The sequence below is a fragment of the Squalius cephalus genome (assembly GCF_949319135.1).
Source record: "Squalius cephalus genome assembly, chromosome: 1".
Taxonomy (NCBI): Eukaryota; Metazoa; Chordata; class Actinopteri; order Cypriniformes; family Leuciscidae; genus Squalius; species Squalius cephalus.
This window is the reverse complement of record NC_137122.1, coordinates 26250730-26276973: the sequence shown is the minus strand read 5'-3', so window position 1 is coordinate 26276973 and position 26244 is coordinate 26250730. Positions and strand designations below refer to the sequence as shown.

The 26244-nt window shown below is 38.2% G+C and overlaps 2 protein-coding genes across 2 annotated transcripts in view; one reads left to right on the top strand and one right to left on the bottom strand.

The window, feature by feature from the left end:
- The first annotated feature begins 1219 nt into the window (after positions 1-1219).
- LOC307157563 (cytochrome P450 2K1-like) lies at positions 1220-9167 on the top strand. The gene is made up of 9 exons (XM_079869506.1): positions 1220-1492; positions 1575-1737; positions 2414-2563; positions 2651-2811; positions 2911-3090; positions 5086-5227; positions 5316-5500; positions 5586-5727; positions 5905-9167. The coding sequence occupies exons 1-9, from the start codon at positions 1289-1291 to the stop codon at positions 6090-6092; spliced, it is 1515 nt and encodes a 504-aa protein (XP_079725632.1). The 5' UTR covers positions 1220-1288; the 3' UTR covers positions 6093-9167.
- Positions 9168-11935: 2768 nt separating this feature from the next.
- The window catches only part of LOC307157556 (cytochrome P450 2K1-like), an 84538-nt gene continuing 70229 nt past the window's right edge, over positions 11936-26244 (bottom strand). The window contains exon 11 of the mRNA XM_079869494.1: positions 11936-11974. The gene's annotated coding sequence lies outside the window, so the exon portion shown is untranslated. The remainder of the gene's footprint in view (positions 11975-26244) is intronic.

Genomic DNA, 26244 nt, shown 5'->3' with positions numbered 1-26244 from the left:
TGATTCTCTCAGGTTGTGGTCAATAAATAGTGTCTAACGCTAGACATTTGGGCCTTCATTCACACTCCGTTAATAACATCACTTTTCTCTGTTTGACACACTGTTTGAATGAATGTTTGTGTGTATTAGAGTAGTTCAATAAAGTCTTGATTGATTTTACATACAAGTGTCTTGTGCTGTGTGCTTACAAGTTACTGCCTTAAACTGTAACGTTAGATCTTGTTACCTTGCTCATAATCAGTGATCATAATTTTATGATATTATTAGCGTAGGCCACGGGATAATATTCTTTCCAGAATTTATAAAATACCCTAATCTCAATTTGCCACTGGACGAATATTTGATAAAGTGTTAAATATTCATTCTGAATCATTTGCATATTAATTAGGTTCTTATTCACTGTAATTCAATCACCCTTTGAGTTATATTGATCCTAGTTCCCTTACAAAAACGTGTAATAAAATGTATTAAGTGATGTTAGTACCCCCCATTATCACCAGTATATTCTAATTTATTAGATTTTATTATTTTGCTCTTGTGCCGTGAAGCAATCAAGTCAGATTCAGTTTCTGCTGTACAACGACCACCGATCACTTACACAACCCACAAGTTCAAGTATGTGCAAATATTTTTCAATTAAACATTTACACGTTTACACTCATTGCCCAAGTGCAAAGCAGCGCATCTTAAAACTGTAACTGATAGATTGTCACATTTTGGAGAAAAGGCTACCTTTGGAATGATTAACTGTATTTTAATACTAATCTAAACACATAGATGATTTGTGTGTGCATCTGTTTGAGTTATTGTAAAGATTGTAATATATAAAAGATAAATAATAGAGCTCATAATAACGTTTTAAAGTCAAACGTATTCATGTTAAGTGTTGGAATATATACTGTGCTAGTTTGAGGTTTGATAAAGGTCGCAGTCTCTCTCTGTGTGTCGCAGTTCAAACCTGCTTTGCTGTGCATTGCTGGGAAAGTAGACAATACAACAATATTTAGTGCATATATAAACCACAAGACTTGTTTTAATCATGTAAATGCAATAAAATTGGAGCAAAGATTTTGTGTTTAGCAATAAGGCCATGATGTTCCCTTCTTGTTTTAACAAGCTGAAGAAGGTTAATAATTCACCACAAAGTGTCACACACATGCTGATGTAATCATAACAAGTCTCTATTATAATGGATTTTTTGTCAATTTGTTTTGGATCACACAAGGTCCCTCCCTTAAAAAGCAGCTATAAATCTGTGAGTGCATCAGTTCAGAAGCTGAGAGATAAAATGGCTGTAATCGAGTCACTTCTGCAGTTTCTCAGCACAGGTACATCACTGGGTGCTTTGCTGTTGCTTCTGGTTTTGTATTTGCTTTCCTCTGGATCCAGATCTCAGAAAGAGGGAAAAGAGCCACCGGGACCCAAACCTCTGCCGCTGCTGGGGAACCTGCTGACCCTTGACCTCAAGAGACCCTTTGACACCTTTTTTGAGGTGAGAACTTGATACGTTTAAAGTGAATAGTGGTCAAACATTTTAAGATTTGTTTGTTAATGTCTTTCTCTGTGTCCTCCAGCTGTCCAAAACTTACGGAAACATATTCCAAGTGTTTTTGGGTCCCAGAAAAACTGTGGTCTTAGTTGGGTACAAAACAGTCAAAGAAGCTCTCGTGAACTATGCAGAAGAATTCGGCGACAGAAAAATTGGACCTGGTTTCAGGATAATGAACGACAAACATGGTAGGAATCTTTTCAAGATTTTTTGTTTTTTCAACTCAAAAGATTCAATTCAATTCAATTCAATTCACATTTATTTGTATAGCGCTTTTCACAATACACATTGTTTCAAAGCAGCTTTACAGAAAATGCATGAGTCCACATTACAATTTAGAGTGATCTGTTATCAGTGGTAACTGGCTAATGTGTTTCAGAAATGTACATGTACAAAATCACAGTTAGCTAAAAATGTATTAATTTAAATAATGTAATAATATAAGCAGAAACAATGAGCTAATTGAAGTAATGAATACTTGTTTGTTAACAAATGATTATGACATTGAATTGTAATTTCTTGTTGCATCGCTGCATCAATAGGAAGAGAATTGCAATAATATAAATGAAGTTGCAGGGAACTAATCACCATAATGGTGAGTTCAAACAAAACCATTTTAGGAAAATCAACATCACTTAATGAAGTCAGCTTATGTGATGTTCTCAAAAAAAATAAATTTTACTGCGTAGTCAGTGCTGAAAATGATTAGTCGCTTATTAACCTGACATATAATGCATATAAGCAAGCTGACACTGTATAAGTACCAAAGGTCTAAGGTTAACGTATGTTTAACCCAGTAAGTAATAATTTTCTGCTTGTGTTGTTGCTGAGACTCACGGTCAGTTGGTTCTCTGTGTTGATCAGGAATAATTTTTTCCAATGGAGAGAACTGGAGAGAGATGCGACGCTTCGCTCTCAGCAACCTGCGGGACTTCGGGATGGGCAAGAGAGGAAGTGAAGAGAAAATCATAGAGGAAATTCAGTATCTGAAAGGAGAGTTTGATAAGTTTGAAGGTACAAGCTGAAACACATTTATGGACATTTACAATCATGCTCGTAGTTTAAAGGATCCGTTGAGAGACATTTGTTTGCTCTTCACAGGGAAACCCTTCGACACAACACAGCCTGTGAACTACGCTGTGTCAAACATCATCTCATCTATTGTGTACGGCAGCAGATTTGAATACAAAGACCCACAATTCACAGAAATGGTCGACAGGGCAAATGAAAATATTCGAGTTAGTGGATCGGCTTCTATGATGGTATGGAAGTACAGTATGTTTTACTGTATGTTTTTGGTGACTTCATTTTTTTAAAACTCATTAATACATGCATTTTTTTTTCTCTGTGTGTACTTGCAGATTTATAATATATTTCCGTGGTTGGGTCCATTCCTCAACAGCAAAAGGATTATTGTACGAAATATGTTGAAAAATAGAGCAGAAATGACGAGGTTGATCACTGGACTGCTGGAGACTCTGAATCCACATGACAGCAGAGGTTTTGTCGACTCCTTTCTCATCCGCAAACAGAGGGACGAGGTACTGTAATCACCTGGTTCCACAGAAATACAGGAGAAAGTAAAAAGCAATCATCAGCATATTTAAACAATTATTTATTTAATTATTAGGTATAGTTATTAAATGTAAATTAAATGTGCACAAAAGATGCTAAAACTAAATATAATTGGCGACACTTTACAATAAGGTTCCTTTTGTAAACATTAGTTAATTTAAGATGAACTAACAATTAAACATATTCTAAAGCATTTATTCATCATAGTTGATGTTAATTTCAACATTTATTAATACATTATTCAAATTAAAAGTTAATATGTAAGGGATAGTGTATGAAGCCTGAAGGGGGTTATTTTGAGAGAACCACCGGCTGGATTTACATTATCCCACTTATTACACGGCTACTTCCACACAAGTAAATAATTAGACATGAAATATTGGTCTGTGCTGAAATATTTTATTAAGTTTTTAAACGCAAAGCTTCCACGGAGAGAGCCGTTGCAGCGCGGCAAGTTCAAACTAAACGGACATTTAAGAGATACGGTAAACAGTCATTCATATCACTTATTACACAGCATTTCACCTCATAAATAATTATGGGGATAAGATATATTGATTTCAGATTAAACTGTTTTAAAATTGTACCTGTTTGTACCTCATAATACAACAGTGTACAAAACAATAGTCACAAAATGGCAGCAGCTGCACTTGTATGAAACGAGAGAGAGCGAGTCCACGATACTGGATGGCATAGTTAAATAACTGTACACAAAATATTGATTCGACTGAGTTTTAATATAGCACTGTTGATCAGTGACCCGGATAAGCCTGTATCTGCTTTGAACGGTTGTTATCTGGGAATAACTTACCGCTGGATAGCGCTATTGACCAATCAGAATCAAGTATTCCACAGAGCCATGTAATAATATTTAATAAGACACAGCTTAACATGAACTAACAATAAACAGTTGTATTTTTTCCTAAGGCAATTTTAAGCCCAATTGTGGGCCTGATTTGCACCCTCAATGATCTGGGGTGTGTGACCTGATTCAAGGCTTCTCGCAAACGACTTTTGGTCCAAAATAATCCTCAAGTGCGTTGTGTCATTACGATTATTTTACTGCTCTCGATCACGTTGGAGCCCGCACAATCTCAAATCATAAATATCAAACATGTTCTCATGACTCTTGATCGGGCTACCTCTGATGTAATACCCGCGATAGCCAATGAGAGCGAGCAAACTTAACCAACTGGATGTTGCATGCTTCTATAGCTGAAACTGGGCAGCCACAACAAGCCACAAAAGTGGAGTATTGAGAAAGAAGATCACCCATATTCTTTTTTTCTCCTTTGTATTTCTTCCCATAAAACAAAACTTTAAAACAGCTGACGACGTTGATCGCCCTCCATTTGTTTTTCTTCTCAAGTTTGATCTTGTGAGTCTCCATGAGATATCATCTCACTGTGAAAATGTTAATACAGTGGAGAGGTGTGCGGTCTCGCGGTCTGGGATGAATCTTCTAGTGTGTGCATTCGGAAGATTAAAAAGCTAAAAATCGGTTGAAACTGCCATTATGTCTGTGGTCTCCCACAGTTTTAAAAGCGGTTAAGATTTGAAAGTCGTCTAGTGTATCCCAGGCCTTACATTAAAAAGAGAATAATTACTCTAACAAAGGTATTGCTCATGGTTAGTTCATGTTAATACTTATTACTAATGGGACCTTATTGTAAAGTGTTACTTTCACATTTAGTCTGAGTTTCAGTTGTATTTTTATTGGTTTCCTGCTCTGTTTCCTTTGTTAGCTTTTGTTACCATGGTCACTCATTGTTTGATTAATGCATTGCACCTGTTTCTCGTTTCATGCATTGCTTTGTTTCTTTTTCTCCAAAGTTTGTATTGTTTGAGGTTTTTATGTAATTTTGGATTTTGGTTCGTAAAATACAACTACATGAATTTGGATATTTAAGTTTTCTATTAGAAGTTTAATTGAGCATTTTGAATGTATTTTTGCTTGTCAGCAATCCTGCAAGAAGGACACACACTTTCACCAGGAGAATCTTCTTGTGACGGTGGCAAATCTGTTTGGTGCTGGTACTGACACGACAGGAACGACTCTGCGCTGGGGTTTGATGCTCATGGCCAAATACCCTCATATACAGGGTAAAAACAGAGCAATGCCAAGAGTTTTTCCTCAATGCTGAGTTTAATGTTGTCTACAGGAACAAATGTGTGTTGCATTTTTGTGCAGATCAAGTTCATGAGGAGATTGACCGAGTGATCGGTGGACGTCAGCCAGCGGTGGAAGATAGAAAGAAATTACCGTATACAGATGCAGTGATTCATGAAACCCAGAGACTGGCTAATATTGTTCCCTTGAGTCTGCCGCATATAACCAGCTGTGATGTTCACTTCAATGGATACTTCATCAAGAAGGTCAGTGAGAAGAATAAATATTTAGCCCTAGAAAAGATACTATGTGCATCTTGAACATTGTTTTTTTTTCTTCTCCATTTTCTAGGGTACCACTGTCGTTCCTCTGCTGACGTCTGTTTTGAAGGATCCAAGCGAATGGGAGAAACCGAACAGCTTTTACCCAGAACACTTCCTAGATGAGAAGGGCCAGTTTGTCAAGAGAGATGCTTTCATGCCCTTTTCTGCAGGTATACGCTCAACTCTAAACAGCAGTGTTTTGAAGAAATAATCATTTAATTTGGAATTTAAAACAGTTTGTCTGTATCTGTATCTCTCTCTCTCTCCCCTTCTCTCCTCTCTCTCTCTCTCTCTCTCTCTCTCTCTCTCTCTCTCTCTCTCTCTCTCTCTCTCTCTCTCTCTCTCAGGCCGAAGGGTTTGTTTGGGAGAGAGTTTGGCCAGGATGGAGCTCTTCCTGTTCTTCACTTCCCTCCTTCAGAGCTACCGCTTCACAACTCCACCTGGAGTCTCTGGAGATGATTTGGATCTCAAAGGAATAGTCGGAATCACGTTGAATCCGTCCCCACACAAGCTGTGTGCGATCAGACGCTCCTGATACTGGACAATCAAAACAGAAAGAAGGCATTGTACCTCACTTTAAATAAGAACTGGCATGTTTTTACTCGTTCTGAGTAAATTCAGAAAATTAAGTATGCGATTAACTCCACAAACCTTTTGTTTTTGTTAAAATTTAGTTTTTTGTTTAAACAAGATTACTTGAGAGGCACTGTGTAAGATAACTATGTAAGATAAGATTACATTTTAAATAATAAAATGTGAGAGAGATAAACATTTTCAAAAACGTATATAAGATAAGCATATTTATATAATACAATGGTTATATAATTTTGCTTCTCACTTATATTCTCATCTATGTAGAAAAATTGTTCCTTTTCGAAGTGGACACACATGTAAAAAAAAGGCAATATTCCTTGGCAGACAGCAGTTCATTACATAACATGCAGTGCGCCCGTGTGTACAAAGAGGCGCCTAAGTTACACGTCATCAGTTTTTGTTTCACGTAAGAAGCCATATTCAGCCCGCATCTTTCCTTTCCCACATTCAAATTATTTCAATGTTGAGGGTTTGTGCGAATGAGGATTTGTAAAAATGCCCCATGTAAATGAGCAGCTGGCTAGCTATCTTTCACAGAGTGAGGCATCCTATTTGATTAAGGTTTCAATCTTGTCGTCTAAGCCATTTCAGACCACCTCTCAGATAATTGGCAAGGTGTATGCGGTAGCGGGTCAGGCTGGTTGTGCCCTGCACACAGTGGCAGTTTTGCAGGCGTGTAAGGCTGACCAGCTGAGAGATTTGGATCAGGGGCAGGGATTGTCTCCTGAAGTGGTCGGTAAATTGCAATGCTCTGAAGCTGGACTGATCATGTAAAGTGTCATGACGAAACAGTGACCCACCATCTGATATGGTCCAGAGCAACGTTTGATGTGGAGCACTGCTGAGGTTAACTATTTAAGAAGGATGTTCAGTTGACTTCATTATTTACAACTGGAGGTTTCAGCAGCTATAATAATTATGATAAGCATAATATTTGTCCAGTATACCTGAGGGTACCTGGCAGTCCGTATTTAGATGAGTGGTCGCAGTGAAATCATGTGAGTCCTTTGTCGGTTGGTATTAAATATTGGCATTAAATAATTACTGACTTTTTCACAGAGCACTGGTATCCTTTGTGTTAAATTTTGTTTGGGTGGTTATTTTTATTTATATAGCACCTTTCCAAACCCAAGGTCGCTTTACAAAGATAGGTTAAGGAATAATAAACATCAACATCAAAGCACAATAAACACACCATGGGCAGAAAGTAATATACAGGTTAAAGATACAAACAAAGAGGGATTCAATCAAATAACATGTCCATAACAAGGTAGAATTTAAAGACTGTGAGCTGAACACTAATATTCAGAGAAAAGGTTTTTGAAGGAGAGAAGGGTGGATGCTTGACGGATGTCTTGAGGAAGAAAATTCCACAACCTGGGAGCCACAACGCTAAAAGACCTGACTCCCATGGTAACCTCCAGACTATTGAAACCGACTGAATATGGCACAGCCCCACCATTGGATATTTTCACCAGCCGCAACTGCAATTGACTTCATTATTTACAACTGGAGGTTTCAGCAGCAGGGAAATCATGCGACTCCTTTGGCTTATTATCACTTCATCATAGCTGTCTGATAGAGTTGGCAATACTAAAGGTTGAGCTTTGACTGCATCTTAGAGAAACGAGTAGCTGTTAACTCCTCATCTGGGGTCTTTCTCAGTATTTCAGTCTGAAAGTTCTGATTACTGAGGTTTTCAGGACCTTGCATGGTAGACTTTGGTAGACTGCTCCCTAAGAGCCTCTCAGGTGATATTGCAGAGTCTATGTTGTGTATTCCCCTGCAGCTCTGCACTGTTAAAAAAAACCCGTGAAATTTACGGTAAAAAACCGGCAGCTGTGGTTGCCAGTATTTTACCGTAAAAATTAAGGTAGCAACCTTTTATGTTTTACGGGATTTAAATTTACGGGCAAAAAAACACAATGTAAAAAAAAAACCTGTGAAATTTACGGTAAAAAACGTTAGCTTGGTTGCCAGTATTTTACCGTAAAAAATATGGTAGCAACCTTACTTTGAAAAAAAAAAAAAAAAAAAACCTTCAGCAGGATTTAAATGTGTGGTAAAAAAACATCAGCTGTGGTTCCCAGTACTTTACCATAAAAAATACAGTAGGAACCTTTTAGTTTTCACGGGACAACCGTTATATTACATAAACCGATAAATGTTATCATTAAATTTCACTGAAGTATTAAAGTCTGCTTTATATCTTTGTAATATACTGATAACCATCATAATAACACAAGTGGCAGAAAAGAAAAAAAACACAATGATTTAAGTATACCATTAGTTTTTCACAAACTGAGGCACATGTTAATATTGAGAAGGTGCACAGTGTCATACACACAAACACAAAACACCATCATGGTGACACACACACATGACTCCAAATAATGCCATAAACATTCATTAAACAATATATGATGTAATATAAACCCCAAATGTATAAAACTGATAACAAAAACCAAGAAGAAACATAATTATTTAAATGAAATAGCATCAAATGTGAAGTGTCACACAGGGAATTCTGGGAATGTCCATTCAGAGAAACAACAGGAACAGAAAAAAGAGACGAGCAGAAACACAAGAACTACAACTGACTTCAGCCACAGCCTCAGATGAAATCAGCTGAAGAGAAAAAACATTAAATCTGTGAAGATCTCAGCAGAGGAGGATTAAACAACTCCACAAACAGCATTACCAGCTTCACTTATTACTAACCAGACTGACTTTATTTCTGTCAGACGTCTACAGTTCTGTTTGAGAATTAACAGAGGTTTAAATGTTGATGATTTATTGTTTCATTTGAAGTCACCATGATGGAGATCAGTGACTGCTTTAGTTGGGCTCTTGACCCTTGACTTGCTAACTTTAGTTTTTCTCTGCCTGTTGTAACTCTGTGTTTATAAGACATGTTGATTATGGATAGGAAATCAGAGAGAAAATGAATCGTGTGATGGCAGTTGTGAATCAATGATGGCACACTCAGATGTCACTGAACTCATTAAAATTCTTCTTTCTGACTTCGATTTATGTTGTTAGTTAGTGAATCTGCATAAATGCCCAGAATTTTTGATATAATATAAAGGATTTCTTAAAAGCTGTTTAAAAAAAAAAAAAATCATTCTTTTAGGCACACACAGATGTCAAGATTCAGTCTATGCATCTCAACAATGGTGAGGAACAGAATATTCAATTAGGAAAAGTAAATTACATAGACAATTCAGATCATAATTTATTCATACCGCAATGCATGATGGGAGCCATTAATGAGTTGTGATTGGTGGTAGCCACTGCAACATGCTTTATTATTGTCACCATTGTTGAGATTCACAGGCTGATTATTGATGTCTGTGTTTTAAATGAATTTATCTGAAAGTCTTTTGATCAGAACAATGTTTATTAAATATTTTGAATTATAAGTATTGATAATCATAGGCTGAAGAATCACTAAACTGCAGCTAACAAGTTTAACCAAACTATCTCAATAAGTTTCCTTTTTCAGATCACAGCATGATTATGTCAAAACATAACCAACACTATAAGATAACATTTTACTTTGTTCATTTAACTGTTATAAATTAATAACAGCAGACAAACAACAGTAAATATTAAAGTAAACATATAATGGTCTAGCCCAACTAAAGCAAACACCCATCACCTTAATGGTAACTTACAATTTGTGATTTTCTTCTTCAGTGATTCTGCTTGTTAACATCAGGTGTCTTCAATAATGCTCAATCATCACTAAATTAATCACTTAATTATCTCCTCAGCCCTAAATGCTGCTTCATCTGAAAGCAGGTGATGGCGATTTACTACTAATCAAGGAACCGGCTTTACTGACGAGATGCACATAACAATATCGCGATTTAAATCGCCCAGCCTTAATTGAGCCTCCAATCAAAACTCATCAGTATCTCCCAGCATGCATTGCAGCAGGAATACATTATGCTGAATTGCTTTAGTATTTTCTTTTATTATTATATCTGCTTTTATTTTTTATGTTGTTTTTGTTGCAGCTTTTTAGTAGCTTGTTTTGTGATGTTCAGAGTTGTATCTGATTATTGTGTTGATTGTCACCGTTGTTGAGATTCATACACTGAATCTTGATGTCTGTGCTGGTTTAAAACAAGCAGTAATTCAAAACCTATTTTCTACACCATGTATTTTTAAAGTTCTTCAGATTATCTGTTGCTCATTTACAGAAATATTATACTCAATAATATGAAATATTTATTTTCAATATTATAATCAATATTATCACTTTGCTCAAAGTGAGAGATAAGACTCTTTAGGAGGTCAGTGAATCAGGCCACAATATGACGATTATCTCATCATTAACCTGCCATCATTGTTCACATTTTCTCTCTGATTTTCATACCATAACATTTGTGTTATATAACCACACAGTTAAGGCAGTCAGAGTAAATCTAAGAGAGTCAAGCGTCAAGAGCCCAACTAAAGCAAACACTCATCTCCATAATGGTAACTTCAAACTTTATTATTTTCAATAAAACATCAACGTCTAAACCTCTGGTAATTCTCAATAATTAGATTACAGGAAACCACAGCTGGCAGGGTTTTATTTTTATTTTTTTATATAAAAGTTCAGTTCAATGTTCAATGCCATAAAACCTAAAATATTACTACCGTATTTTTTACGGTAAAGCACTTGCAAGCTGCTAGTTTTTTACCGTAAACTTTAGTTCAGTGCCGTAAAAGCAAAAACAATTCTACCGTATTTTTTACGGTAAAGTACTGGCAACCACAGCTGCCAGTTTTTTTCCGTAATATTTAGATCACTGCCGTAAAACCTAAAATATTGCTACCGTATTTTTTACAGTAAATCGCTTTCAACCAGCTGCCAGTTTTTTACCGTAAACTTTAGTTCAATGCCGTAAAACATAAATATTTATACCGTATTTTTTACGGTAAAGTACTGGCAACCAGCTGGCAGTTTTTCACCGTAATTTTTAGTTCGATGATGTAAAACTTTGTAAAATTTGTAAACATTTGCTACCGTATTTTTTACGGTAAGGTACGGTAAATGCAACGGTAAGTTTTTTTTTTACAGTATATTTCCAAAATCCGTACATTTAACAGTATATTAATGTAAAATTACATGAAATGTCCCGTGAGAGCTATTACAGTTTTTCACTGTATATAGTAAGGGTACATACCGTTAAGGAATTAACATTTTTTTTTCCGTTGCTTTTTTACAGTTTTTTACTGTTAAAATTACGAACATTTTTAACAGTGTGCTCTAGGGGTTCTAGGATGAGGCCTGAGGTTTCCCCTTTGCCGTCTCCCAATGAATATTGGCTTTTGTTTACAATTGCTTTAGACAACGTTCATGCTAATGGCATTCCCATTCACAGTGTCAACAACAGGACGCAGCTCCTTGTTCCCCTTCTCAGGGAACCGGGTTGCATACGCAACCTGAGAGGTTTTCCTCCAAGATATTGTAGTTGTGACATTTAATTACTGAGCCATGCTAACCAGCCTGCTGACAATCAACCCGTTTACTGACGGGGAAATATTTATCAAATTGTTACTGATGTGCTGTAAGAAAACGAAAGGTCTTGCAAGATATAATGCTCTGTTAATCTTAATCAATTAATCCACATTAATGACAACATATTTGATGCACAAAATCCTTGTCAATGTTTCTTTTTTTCTGGACCTGATTTACAAATAAAGATGCATTTCAATACAAAATCTTATAATATTTTAGTAAATCTTTTAAAGTGGTATACTTGAAAATATAACTGTTTCTTTAATTCTGTGAATCTACAACAACAACAACAACAACATTGGAGTCTGAGTCTCCAACTTCAAGACCAGACGTAGCCTCTCACACTTTTATGTACATTTGAACTGTACAAACCTTAAGGTCTTATGGGTATTTTCTCAGTGAACATGGCTTTCATGGATGCTTTTCTTTAGGTTTCCAACACAGGAACATTAATATGTTGCTTGCTTCTGGTCTTTTGAGTTTATATCTTGTTCTTCTGGTCTCAGAGAGATGGAAATTAACCAAAACCAGGGCTAAAACTGTTGCCGTTGTTGGGAAATCTGATAATGTTTGATGTCAACAAACCAGCCTATGTGAGGTATGTTTTAATGGTATCAGTCCTATTGGCCAACCGCTTTGTTTCTATTGGTTCATGAGTAGAGAGCCTCAAAGAGTTGACAAACTGGCCTAATGAATTTTTACAGAGAACAATTCTGTTTTTCACTGTGAGAATATGATAATTTACCTATAAATAATAATTCATAATTTACTTACCCTCATGTTGCTTCAAACACATGACTTTTTTTCATATGTGTAACATAAAATACAATTTGAAGAACCCCAAAACAATGGATGCTATTGACTTCTATTGTATGAAAAAAAAAAAAAAAAAAAAAAAAAAAAAAAACGTTTTGGAAAGTTTGGAATTTTTTTTCTCCTTTAAATGCCTGTAACGTCACTTTCAGTCTTCATCAGATGGCAGAGCAGTTTGGCTCAGTTTTCATGGTCTACTTTGGTCCAAAGAAAGTGGTTGTGCTAGCCGGCTACAAAACAAACACTTGTTTATTATGCAGAAGAATATAATTCCACTGTTCCATGATTTCACTAACGGTCATGGAAAGAGCAGCCCAGCAGGTCTGCTTAACAAAACTAGCCCAATGGCCAATCAAACATTGCCCAAATGTAGCCCAATGACCATAACCAAAAAATCAATACTCAAAATAAGCCATTTCCTTACCTAAAATACATATTTTACAGTCACAGTTATGCAAGTTGAAAAGCACATCGAAGGCTCCCTACCAGTGGCCCTTCTTCACAAAACATCTAGCACAGTTTTATCATTGATAGAATTATCATTGATTATCATTAATATATTCCAATCCAAGCCTGTCAAAACTTTAGGGGGAATAAAATCATCCCGTTGCAACGGTTTAAAACTGCAGACTTGGTAACCCTGCAGCCCAGTCTCCTGACAATATATTTAAAGGTTTCTTTAAACTTATGAGTTACATACATCAGTACCAAAAGGTTTTGAACACTTTTTAACATTTTAGACAAGTCACACTTATAAAAGAATTTCACCGCGTTAGATACAAAATATCAAATCATGTGGCATCTGCGTTAAAATTATGCTAAAGCTTTTCTCAGAACAAACTTCACTTTTCTGAGGCACTTATATACTTATATATATATATATATATATATACTAATTGGTCTCTTTTCATGGATGTATGAAAACACTTCAAAAAGTGAAAGTGTCCAAGGCTTGTCTATATTTTCAAAAAAGTATTTATATTTTAAATGTTTTTATATTTTGAAACCTTTATTTGTGAAAGTTTATTTTTTTAATGCCACTTGTTTTGCCATTTTGTTACATAATTCAAACACATTTATACATTTTTATACATTTGTTGCTTAAGTGTCGAAAGACTTTTTATGGCCACTTGTCGAAAGACTTTTTATGGCCACTGAATACTTAAAGCTTGCATATGATTTACATTTATGCATTTGGCAGACACTGTCATCCAAAATGACTTGCACTGCTTTCAAGGTCTTCATTTTTATCAGTTCATTCTTTTTCTTGGAATCAAACCCACACAGCAAAATCCCCAGTGTTAAATTAACACTCCTCAGTGTACATATGTGTCCACACTACAGAGTGTTAAAATTAACACTGAAGCACTGTTGAAGTTAATGAGATAATTAAGTTAACACTGAAGCAGTGTTGAAGTTAATGAGATAATTAAGTGATTAATTAAGTGATGATTGGCCATTAGTGGTGACACCTGATGGAAGTGACACAATGATAAGCAGAATCATTGATGGAAAGAGAAAAAACAATAACAGAAAAAAGAGAAACACAAGAACTACAACTGACTTCGAGTCATTACACATTGTTGCACTTATTATTACCAGTTTGACTTTATTTCTGTCATACATCGACAAAAGTTCTTGAGATTCAACAGAAGTTTAGACGGTAGTGTTTTATGGATTTTTTCTTTTCAAGTTACCATTATGGTGGTCAGTGTTTGCTTTAGTTGGGCTCTTGACCCTTTTCATTTTGTTAATATTAGTTTTTCTCTGACTGTTCCAACAGTGTGTTTATAAAGCACATTTGTTACTGCAAGAGAAAACATGAACTGCTCACAGTATGTTTTAATGATAATGACATTATCATCATGTAGTGTCTTGATTCACTGATGTCATTCAGAGTCTAAATCTTTGACTATATGCTTGATGTCTCATTTTAGTATTGGTGACTCTAGTCCTGAGATTCTACAGTTTGAGATCCAACAGCAATATGAAAAATTTTGAAAATTTTTTGTGCAAAGAAGTTATTGCATTTAAACACACAGACATCAAGAATCAGCATATGAATCTCAACAATGGTGACAATAAACAAACTAGTGACAAACAGATAAACTCTGAACATCACAAAACAAGCTACTAAAGTCATAACAAAACAATAGCAAAATAAAAGCAAACAGAAAAAAACAATGAAAATTACAGGACAATTCAGCTGCATAATTTATTCATGCTGCAATGCATGATGTGAGCCATTGATGCGTTCTGATTGGTGGCTCCCATCATGCACTGCAACATGAAGCATTTGTGTGATTGTCACCATTGTTGAGATTCATATGTAGATTCTTGATGTCTGTGTGTGATTTTAAAACTTTCAGATCATTAAAATATTGCTGGAAGTATCTACTGTAGTGAAAAATTAATAAAACATGTGGATAATCAGTTTATAATGCTGGGTGCTATCATTGAATCAGGTCACTAGTAATTTCATCATCAAAACATAACCAGGGCTGCATTTCCAAAAGCATCTTAAGCCTAACTTGATCGCAGACCAACTGCAACAAATGGTCTATACCAGTGGTTCTCAACCCTGCTCCTGAAGGACCCCCAACACTGCACGTTTTCTTTGTCTCCCTAATAAAACACACCTGATTCAACTCATCAGCTCATTATCACATGGGTTAATGAGCTGATGAGTTGAATCAGGTGTGTTTGATTAGGGAGACAAAGAAAACGTGCAGTGTTGGGGGTCCTTCAGGAGCATGGTTGAGAACCACTGGTCTATACGATCAAATTAGACTTGCGATGCTTTCAGGAAACACAGCTAAAGTCAAAGTTTCTCTTGCCACAACACATATGCTTTATAAACACAGAGTTGGAGCAGCCAGAGAAATACTAATGTTAAAAAGGAAAGGGTCAAGAGCCCAACTAAAGCAAACACTGACCACCATAATGGTGACATGAAACGAAACATTCCATAAAACATTACCGTCTAAACGTGGATGTATGACAGAAATAAAGTCAAACTGGTAAAATAATAAGTGCAATAATGGCTCGAAGTCAGCAGTTCTTGTGTTTCTCTTTTTTCTGTTCTTGTTTCTCTTTCCTTCAGTGAGTCTGCTTGTTATCATCAGGTGTCACCACTAATGGCCAATCATCACTTAATTAATCACTTAATTATCTCATTAACTTCAACACTGCTTCAGTGTTAACTTAATTATCTCATTAACTTCAACATTGCTTCAGTGTTAATTTTAACACTCTGTAGTGTGGAAACATACGTACACTGAGGAGTGTTAATTTAACACTGGGGATTTTGCTGTGCATGACCTTGGCTTCACTCAACTGTTTTATTTGCATTTAATCTTTTTTCTTTTTTTTGCTGCAAAATTCACTCCAAAAACATTCCTCAATTTTTTCAGTCATGTTTTGTTTCGTAAAATCATTCTTATGTACTGTAATCCTGAACAATATCAGGAGGTATACGACCTGTGTTAGCATTGTTCTGGAAAAAAAGGAGGCTAGAGTTGACTTTTACAAGTACATGGGTTGAAGAGGAAGACATGCCGTATCTTGAACTGAAATTCACCATAGTTCACCTTTTATGTTCTCACAATCAAAACAGTCTCCGTGTTCCTGTTTACCCCTGACACAGTTAGCAATAAAAGCTAATCATCCTCAGACAGGTGAAGGTTCAGCCATGGGAAAGGAGGACGAATGCCAACTGTCTTTCAGTACAGCGGCACAATTTAGGTATTTAGACTCACTTGTAATGTGTAAATATCATTGCATTTGATCGAGTGACTAATTTAACTTTTTGCCATAAATTTTGCTCAATGTCTTTTGAATCAGCTGGTGTTATGGTGATTAATGAATGTATAAAGTCAGTTCTTCTCAAGTTCACATAGCAGAGGAACCACATGTGAAGTTCATCACATTAACTATCAACATGATACACTATTGTTTTGATATATTGCAGTACAGATATGTTGCGTAGGTATAAAAGTGTATTGCACAATGTTAAATAATCTTTGGTCTGATCTGATCTATTGCAGGTGTGTTAAAACAGCTGTGTAATATAGTGATGCAACCTTACTACCCAGCCAGCACAGCCATGTGGGGCCCAAATGGGTTTGACCTGGGCTATCTAACTGGGGCCCAGCCAGTTTTGCACCCAGTTTCCATGTAGGCTCCATATGGGTTTGCCCAGATGAAATGAACACTGCTTAGTGTGCACACTACAGGCTGTTTAATGTAACACTAATCAGTGTTGGAGGTAATGAGAGATAATTAAGTGATTTAACAAACCCATGTGGGGCCTACATGGAAACTGGGTGCAAAACTGGCTGGGCCCCAGTTAGATAGCCCAGGTCAAATCCATTTGGGCCCCACATGGCTGTGCTGGCTGGGTAGATGCAGTTGGCCATCAATATATCAGGCCAAATAAACAGTTTCCTTTGTTTTATTGTCTGGTATTGTTTATGTTAAGCACGATGATTTCCTGAGTTTATTCCCTGTTATTCTAATAAGTGTTCCTAGTGAAATTTACTATTAAAGTCACCATGAAATCAAATTTGAAGTTTTTTTGGCTTTTAGTATGAATTTGATAGCCTTACTGCAATCTATAAGATAGTGTGCTGTGCTCCAAAGCAACGACAAAATGAAAATTTAGAAGATATAAATGTCACGGGGTGACGAAGGCGGGAACCTTTTTTTTTTTAGAACTTGTTTCCCCCGGGGAGCGCTTTCGCTGTGACACCAGGACGGTTCCGGTTTCCCATGTGAGTGTCATGGCGGCGGGCGAGGCTTGATGAGGGAAACTCGCGGCAGGTGTGAGAGGAGAGGATACAGGATGGTGATTGGGACATGGAGGAGGAAGGTGGCTCATAAAAGGACACTTTGGCGGTGAGGAGGGGGGAAGAGGGCATGAGGAAGAGGACATGTGAGGCACGCAGCACGTGAGCGGCCGCGGCCGCAGATGCGGAGGGAGGCCGTGGTGGGGTGGGGTGGGGTGGGGTGGGGTGGGGTGGGGTGAGAGAGAGAGAGAGAGAGAGAGAGAGAGAGAGAGAGAGAGAGAGAGAGAGAGAGAGAGAGAGAGAGACACACAGAGACACACAGAGACACACAGAGACACACAGAGACAGAAGATTTCGGCTGGATTGCGGGTGTAAGCCGTTGTTTGCATCGTGAGTTTGTTGAATTGCAGTTCTATTGTGGAAATGAGCACGAGTGAAACCTTACAGTGTGTGGTGAATATACAAGTGTGGGAATTGTGTTTCTGCTGTTCACTCGCAGTCACAGCTGTCCATTAACCTCTTCTCTGCTTGAGTCCTGTGAGTGTACAGCCGCGCTGGTGAAATGCTATTAACCTCTCCTCTGCCTGAACCTTGTGAGTGTACAGCTGCGCTGGTGAGACACGTATCCGCCACTCTCTGACTGAGTCCAGTGAGGAGCCTGCTAATGCTGGAAGGGCCTGCTAATGCTAGTGAAGAGCCTGCTGATGCTGTGAGTTACACATATCCTCCACTCTCTGTCTGAGGCTAGTGAAGAGCCTGCTAATGCTGTGAGTTACACGTACCCTCCAACCTGTCTGAGGCTAGTGAAGAGCCTGCTAATGCGGTGAGTTATACGTACTCTCCAACCTGCCTGAGGCTAGTGAAGAGCCTGCTAATGCTGTGAGTTACACGTACCCTCCAACCTGTCTGAGGCTAGTGAAGAGCCTGCTAATGCTGTGAGTTATACGTACTCTCCAACCTGTCTGAGGCTAGTGAAGAGCCTGCTAATGCTGTGAGTTATACGTACCCTCCAACCTGTTTGAGGCTAGTGAAGAGCCTGCTAATGCTGTGAGTTATACGTACCCTCCAACCTGTCTGAGGCTAGTGAAGAGCCTGCTAATGCTGTGAGTTATACGTACCCTCCTACCTGTCTGAGGCTAGTGAAGAGCCTGCTAATGCTGTGAGTTATACGTTTCCTCCACTCTCCGAGTCCAGTGAAGAACCTGCTCTCCAAAAGAAGAGAACGCTGAAGAGATTTTTAAGAAACTTTTTATTTATTTAATAAAGAACATTTATTTTTAATTCTGTGTCTGTCTCCTTTGTGTCCACGGTCAGCTCCTCAGGGGTGGCACACGGGCGAAGGGGTGGGCGGCCCGCTGGCGCTCCACCCCGACCTGTGACATAAACATTCAAAACTTACAGTCTCTCACTTCTGCCAATATGGATCAACGATCCATATCACCCTGCACTTCAGCTTCTCATCAGACTTTCTGTCAAAACAAATGCTCTCTAGAATCTAAAGCGTCCCGCCCCCTTCATTATAAGTAGATGCTGAAGCTGAGGCTGAAAACGGTCACTTGTACACACATTTATTATTTTCTACATGGTAATATAGGGGATAGGGAATGATTCAGATAGTGTAAATATGCTTTCCATTGGGGTGAATGAAGTCTGGTTTCACGTTAGTGTCACTTAAACTGCTACAGTGCGCGCACAATTTGCTCCGGTCCAGAGACACGATAGCACAAAGCGGATTATATGCACGAGCCAGCGCAGACCACAAAATGTATCTGACCCATTTGAACTCTACACAGAATGCTATATTTTTAAGCGATGTGGAAGAGAAACAGTTAGAGATTGAGGCAACTGTGGCTTTGCCAAGCTCATTGGCTGTGATATAAACGAAACGTTATTGGCTATTTTAAAAAAAGGGGAGGAGTTGTTCAATATGTCCCGCCCTGCCTTCCTGTTTCAGTGGAAATTACATCAGCTAATTGAATAATGTTGCACGTTTCAAGGCACTTCAGTGTGCCTTTAAAGATTCCTTTTGTAATCCTGACAAAATATTGGACCAAGTGTAGTTTTTTTTGGTGACGTTTTTTCTTTTTCTTTTTTTTTTCTCTCCCCCATCACAAATGGACCTACCCACTATCCAACAACAGTAAAGAGGACTGACCATACCATCGTCCTGGGTCCACCAGCCTCCCTCGTCCCACTGGCTCCACCTTGGACAGACACCACTCTGCCGACCACAGGCTTATGGCCTGCACTTCATCCCTCTTTCCCTTCGGCTCTCTCATGCTCCACTTTCCCTTTAGTTCTGCCTTGGTCCTCTTGCACCCTGGCTCCACCTCGGACGCTCGTTGCTGCGGCTCCGTCTTGTTCTTCAGACCCATCAATGTCATGTGCGCTTATTGGCTCTTCAGCTCTGCCTGGCTCTCCATCTCCATAGGCTTCGCCTCTGTCAGTTTTCCCCCTGGTGTCATCAGCCAAGTCTCCACCATGGCTCCTTCCTCCCTCAACTTTGCCATGGGCCAACGTCCAGGCTGACAGTGTGAGCAGACATGAGGCCAAGCCTGCCGCGATAAACGAGCCAGTGAAGAGGACTGCGCATACCATTGTCTCGGAGCCTAGGCCCCACCATGTCTGACGAGGTGCATGAGCCAGCAACACCGTTCATCATTTGTAGAATACGAGAGCATGGAGGAAAGCCCCACCCACACTCCTGCAGCTGTAAGTGAACTGCACTTGCACCATCATTCACCCTCATCAACTCCACTCCACTTGCCTGCTTCACAAACTCATCAACGTCTGGTCTCGTCGTTCAACACTGAACCTCTACCTAACTTCTTAACTGTGGTTTACTAACCTGTGGGTTACTAACCTGTGCGTCGAACTGTCCTGTCCTTTGTCTTCTTCAGTCTATCATAGCCTCCCAGTCTTCAGTCCATCAGCCACTTCTCATCTCTACCTACAACTAGGGCTGGGTACCGAGTTCGATACTTTTTAGGTACCGACCGAATTTCCTCGATTCTATCGAGTATTGAAAATTGACGGTACCGGATTTCGATACCTAAGGGGTTAACTCGTCAACGTCAGTGAGCCAATAAGCACTAAAAACAATAGTATACACGGTTATGCCCAGAGACGTGGCTCACGTGAAGCGTGTAAGCGTCCCAACCCCCATAGAGGCACGTGAAGTGTGTAAGCGTCCCAACCCCCTAAAGATGAGGAAAAGTCAATCGAAAGTGTGGCTACATTTCTCCAGGCTCGATGCCAACAGCGCGCGATGCAGTATTTGCGGTAAAACAATTTCCACAACAAATATGATGAAGCACTTGACAGTGCACAGACTAAATAAGAGCAGAAAGTTGCTCCGTCTTCGACTGCAAGAAGACCAACCCTGTGCAGTCATCCCGTTCTCCTACTACAGAGCCTTCAACATGTTCACCACACGAGTCCTCCTCCAAAACTACTGATGAAGGCAGCACTATGAGTGGGACTCCCGACAGGTAATATTAGCATTTAACAAACAAAATCGGCTAACTTACTTGTAGTGGTACATGCTTATGTATCAATCAATCAATCAATCAATCAAAAATTTATTTCTACAGCACATTTAAAAACAACACGAGTTGACCAAAGTGCTTTACAGATTCCACATTTCAGTAGCATTAAAAACAAACATCAATAGACAAATCATTCAATACCACATATAGCTATGAACAGTTAAAAGCAACAGAAAATAAGTATGTCTTCAACATAGACTTAAAATCTTCAATGGAATCGCAAGACTTAATGTAAACAGGGAGGCCATTCCAAAGCCTCGGTGCAGCCACCGAAAAGGCTCGATCTCCCTTTGTTTTCAGGCGAGATTTCGGAACCTGTAACAATAAGCTTTGCGACGATCTTAATGGTCTGATGGAGCAGTGATGCTGTAATAGCTCGGAGATACATACAGGGGCTTGTCCGTGTAAACCTTTAAAAACCATTAAGGGACTGTTCGTTATTTATTTAAGGGGCCACCGGAGGAGTTTTGAGATCTGTTGTCAAAAAAGACATGACCCTCCCTTCGCCAGCAATACATTTTTCTATGACCCTCCAAAATGATTGTGAAAAAAGACATGACCCTCCCCGATAATTTATTGATTAGCCTACTTCTGTACTGGTTTGCGCTTGGCAAAGATGTTCAGATAGCCATTGTTTGTTTGTTTTTTAAACCATAAACTCTTGCTTTCTCATCTTAGGCTACTAGGGCTGTAACGATAGACCAAACCTACGATTCGGTTCGTATCACGATTTTTGATTTTAGATTTGAAAAAAAAATCATGTTTTCGGTGCTGATGCGGTGTGACTCGTTCAACATGTGGGTGGCGTTGCGAATAAAGCATCTAAAAGCTGTCACAAAGAACCGGCAAAACTAATGATTATTAATATGTCAAATATAGCAAGGAGACATTTTAATTGTTTATTAATAAACAAGTGTTTTCTGTGTCTACTGCAAAGATGAAGTTGACGATGTGTCGCGATCTTCTCAGAAATGCACATTTCATGAGGAGAAAGCAGTCTGTTTTCTTTCGTTATGAATTGTTCTGTTTAAAAGTAGACATTTCAAGCTTTCTATATATTTCTCAGGTCTGTGAGGCAAGTAGCATAGCCTACCTTACTCTGAGTTTCGGTTCATTTATTAAACAAGATCCAGTTCACTCGCCCGCGCCTCCGTGTCATGATTATCTGTTTTCTACTATATTTAGACTACTTCTTATTTATTAAATCCAGATGAAACATTGATTAAAATTAAGATAAAATTAATAAAAAAACGAAATTCACTTTAAAGAAAGGCTTTGTGCTTTCTGTTTGAGGTCTCTGTGAAATTTTTAAAGTCGCTTCAGAGCAGTCATGTCCGTAATGGAGAACTGTCACGCCCGTAACATTTTTTTTTTTTTTTTTCACATAAATGCGAACACGAAAAATAAAATAAAAATATTATAATATTTTATTATCTGTGGAGGCCGATCTTTATTAATCCGGTGGGTATATATCTTTTGGTTTGCACAGTGTAATTTATAGAATTACTAAAAAATATTTTGCCACCTAAAAGTTAAAGATTTTTTGTGTCACGTCACATGTATATTTCCCTCATATTAAATATAAAACACATGTGTAGACTGATATTTTTCTAATGTCTTGACTCCTTTCAGACGTTTCAAAATATTGGTATTAAATGCATTTTCTGAGAATTTTTATTTTAAGTTTTGACTGCAAATGTCACGTCCATAACACTGGAATCGCCGAATTTTAACGAATTTATCCTCAACTAGTTTTTGTGGTGTAGGTCTATGTATTTTATGTTAACTTAAATAATACTAATAGTAATTTAAAGATGTGGTAGCCCTACATCTTACACATCGTGGAAACAAAATAAGAATGGAAACTAAAATATGCAGTATCGCGCTACAGCGCACATTCTATCAGCAGTTCTGGCGCCTCAGTCCCAATACTGTTAAACTCGATGTACGTTCACATCACGTTAATGCAGCGGTAGAGTTACACTCACAGGACACTGTGCACTTAACAAAAGTTCATTATTTGCTCGTGCTTTAAAGCTTTGCCGGGTAAACATTTCTTTGGCATTCTGTTCTAACATGATGCACTTTTTCTAAGCGCTAACTGAATTAGTGCACTCGCACTGTCAAACAGCCCAAACTGGATTTTTGTTGGGTCAGACCTAGGGCTGTGCGATATATATCGTGAGATTGTTATGCGCATCTCGTCAGTAAAGCCGGTTCCTTGATTAGTAGTAAATCACCATCACCTGCTTTCAGATGGAGCGGCATTTAGGGCTGAGGAGATAATTAAGTGATTAATTTAGTGATGATTGAGCATTATTGAAGACACCTGATGTTAACAAGCAGAATCACTGAAGAAGAAAATCACAATTTGTAAGTTACCATTAAGGTGATGGGTGTTTGCTTTAGTTGGGCTCTAGACCATTATATGTTTACTTTAATATTTACTGTTGTTTGTCTGCTGTTATTGATTTATAACAGTTAAATGAACAAAGTAAAATGTTATCTTATAGTGTTGGTTATGTTTTGACATAATCATGTTGTGATCTGAAAAAGGAAACTTATTGAGATAGTTTGGTTTAACTTGTTAGCAGCAGTTTAGTGATTCTTCAGCCTATGATTATCAGTATTTTACTTAAAATTCTAAATATTTAATAAACATTGTTCTGATCAAATGACATTCAAATAAATTAATTTCAAACACAGACATCAATAATCAGCCTGTGAATCTCAACAATGGTGACAATAATAAAGCATGTTGCAGTGGCTACCACCAATCACAACTCATTAATGGCTGCATCATGCATTGCGGTATGAATAAATTATGATCTGAATTGTCTATGTAATTTACTTTTCCTAAATGAATATTCTGCTCCTCACCATTGTTGAGATGCATAGACTGAATCTTGACATCTGTGTGTGCCTAAAAGAATGATTTTTTTTTTTAAACCAACTTTTAAGAAATCCTTTATATTATATCAAAAACGCTGGGCATTTATGCAGATTCACTAACCAACAACATAAATCGAAGTCAGAAAGAAGGATTTTAATGAGTTCAGTGATCAAGTTCAAATGATGATTGTCATAATATAACCAACACCATCAGATCACTTTTTTCTTTGTTCAACTGGTGATTATAATTCAGAAACCACAGACAAACAAAATCTAAAGTTAATAATATAATGGTCAAGAGTCCAACTAAAGCAACCATTGATCGTCATAACGGTAACTTACAATTTGAGATTTTCTCCTTCAGTGATTCTGCTTGTTAACATCAGGTGTCTTCAATAATGTTCAATCATCACTAAATTAATCACTTAATTATCTCATTAACTTAAACACTCTTGAGTGTGGACTCATACACTCCCAGGAGTGTTAATTTAACACTGGAGTTTTTGCTGTGTACAAAGAGCCGTAGTTAACTGACAAGCTGAGCCATATCGCATTAATTATCGCTGGCGATACGTCCGCGATATTAATGCGATATGGCTCAGCTTGTCAGTTAACTACGGCTCTTTGTAGTAAATGCCGCTCCATCTGAAAGCAGGTGAAGGCGATTTACTACTAATCAAGGAACCGGCTTTACTGACGAGATGCGCATAACAATCTCACGATATATATCGCCCAGCCCTAGTCAGACCCATCTGATATCGAAGGGGGGCTGATAACGCGAGATCAACATGGAGCTAAATGGAAAAAAATAGCACCAAACAAGCCACTTTGAAATGTTGCTGTTTTCATGAATATAAAAGTTGGGTGACCCTCCCCCTAGACTAAAAAAAGTTGGATGACCCTCCCCTCAGCAAAGAATAAAAAGACATGACCCTCCCCTATTTTCCTCCGGTGGCCCCTTCCATAAATACCGAACGGTCCCTAAAAGGACCTTATATTGCACCCTAAACTCCACAGGGAGCCAGTGCAAAGAGACCAAGACTGGAGAGATACTGGAATATTTTCTGGTTCCAGTCAGCAGTCTGGCCGCTGCATTCTGCACTAGCTGCAGACGTGCCATGGACTTTTTGGACACACCCACATACAAGGAGTTGCAATAATCTAGTCTGGACGAGATAAAAGCATGGATAACAGTTTCCATATCTTTAGTAGACAGAAAACCTTTCAATCTGGCAATACCTCTTAGCTGAAAAAAGCTGCCCTTCACCACCGCATTAATCTGTTTATCAAATTTTAATTCAGCGTCGAAGATCACTCCAAGGTTTCTAACATGAGTCTTAACATTGGAGGCAAGGGTGCCCAGCTCTTCGGAGAGCTGTTTAGCTAACTTCGGTGGGCCGAACACCACCACTTCATATTTTGACTCATTCAATTGAAGGAAACTGTCTGCCATCCACTGCCTTATCTCATCCAGGCATTTGAACAACGCTGACCCATTAGCCTTGTCCACAGAGTTTAATGGAAAATACAACTGGGTATCATCAGCATAACAATGATATGCCACTCCATGTTTCTGACAAATTAAACCCAGGGGGAGCATATATAAAGAAAACAGGACAGGGCCAAGGCATGAGCCTTGAGGGACCCCACAAACAACGGGGTGAACAGAAGAGATAGAAGACCCTATTTCCACCGCAACGGTTCTTCCCTGTAGGTAGGACACGAACCAGGCTAACACAGATCCCCCAATACCCACCCACTTACTCAATCGTTCAAGAAGAATCCCGTGGTCCACTGTATCAAAAGCAGCACTAAGATCCAGTAACACTAGCGCTGTGCAATTCCCTGAATCTACCGATAAAAGCAGATCGTTTGACACCTTAAGAAGGGCAGTTTCGGTACTGTGTTGCGATCTAAAACCTGACTGAAACGTATCAAAAATATAGTTTTTGTTTAAAAATATAGAGAGTTGTTTGAGTACCACCTTCTCCAGCATTTTGGACAAAAAAGGTACCTTAGAGATTGGTCTGTAGTTGTTTAACACAGAGGGGTCTAAACTCGTTTTCTTTAAAAGCGGTAGTACAAGAGCGTGCTTAAAATAAGATGGCACTTTCCCCTCCGTAAGACTCTGATTTACTAAGACTGTTATAGTGGACCCCACCACGTCCCACACCTGGATCAACAAACGGGGCGGTAAAATATCCAGCGAACAAAAAGCTCTATTTAAGAGAGCAAATAAGCTCTATTTGTACTATTTAAGTTAACGTTTCTGTGCATGGTGACTTATGCTGCCTTCAGTTGCTCTCGGAATTATCGTAAATACTATTTTTCTAGTAAAATTGGACATGAACGACCTTTCAAGTCAACATTTGGATGCAATGAGCTCGTAAAAAACTACTTCAGAAGTGGGAAGTATGATATTTCTCATAGCACGTGAAGGCAGCATAAGTCCTAATAACTGGGACCTACGTAACGTTAGATATTGTTTGGCTGTATGGCTATAGATAGCTAGCTAAATCGATGCTAAAAATGGTT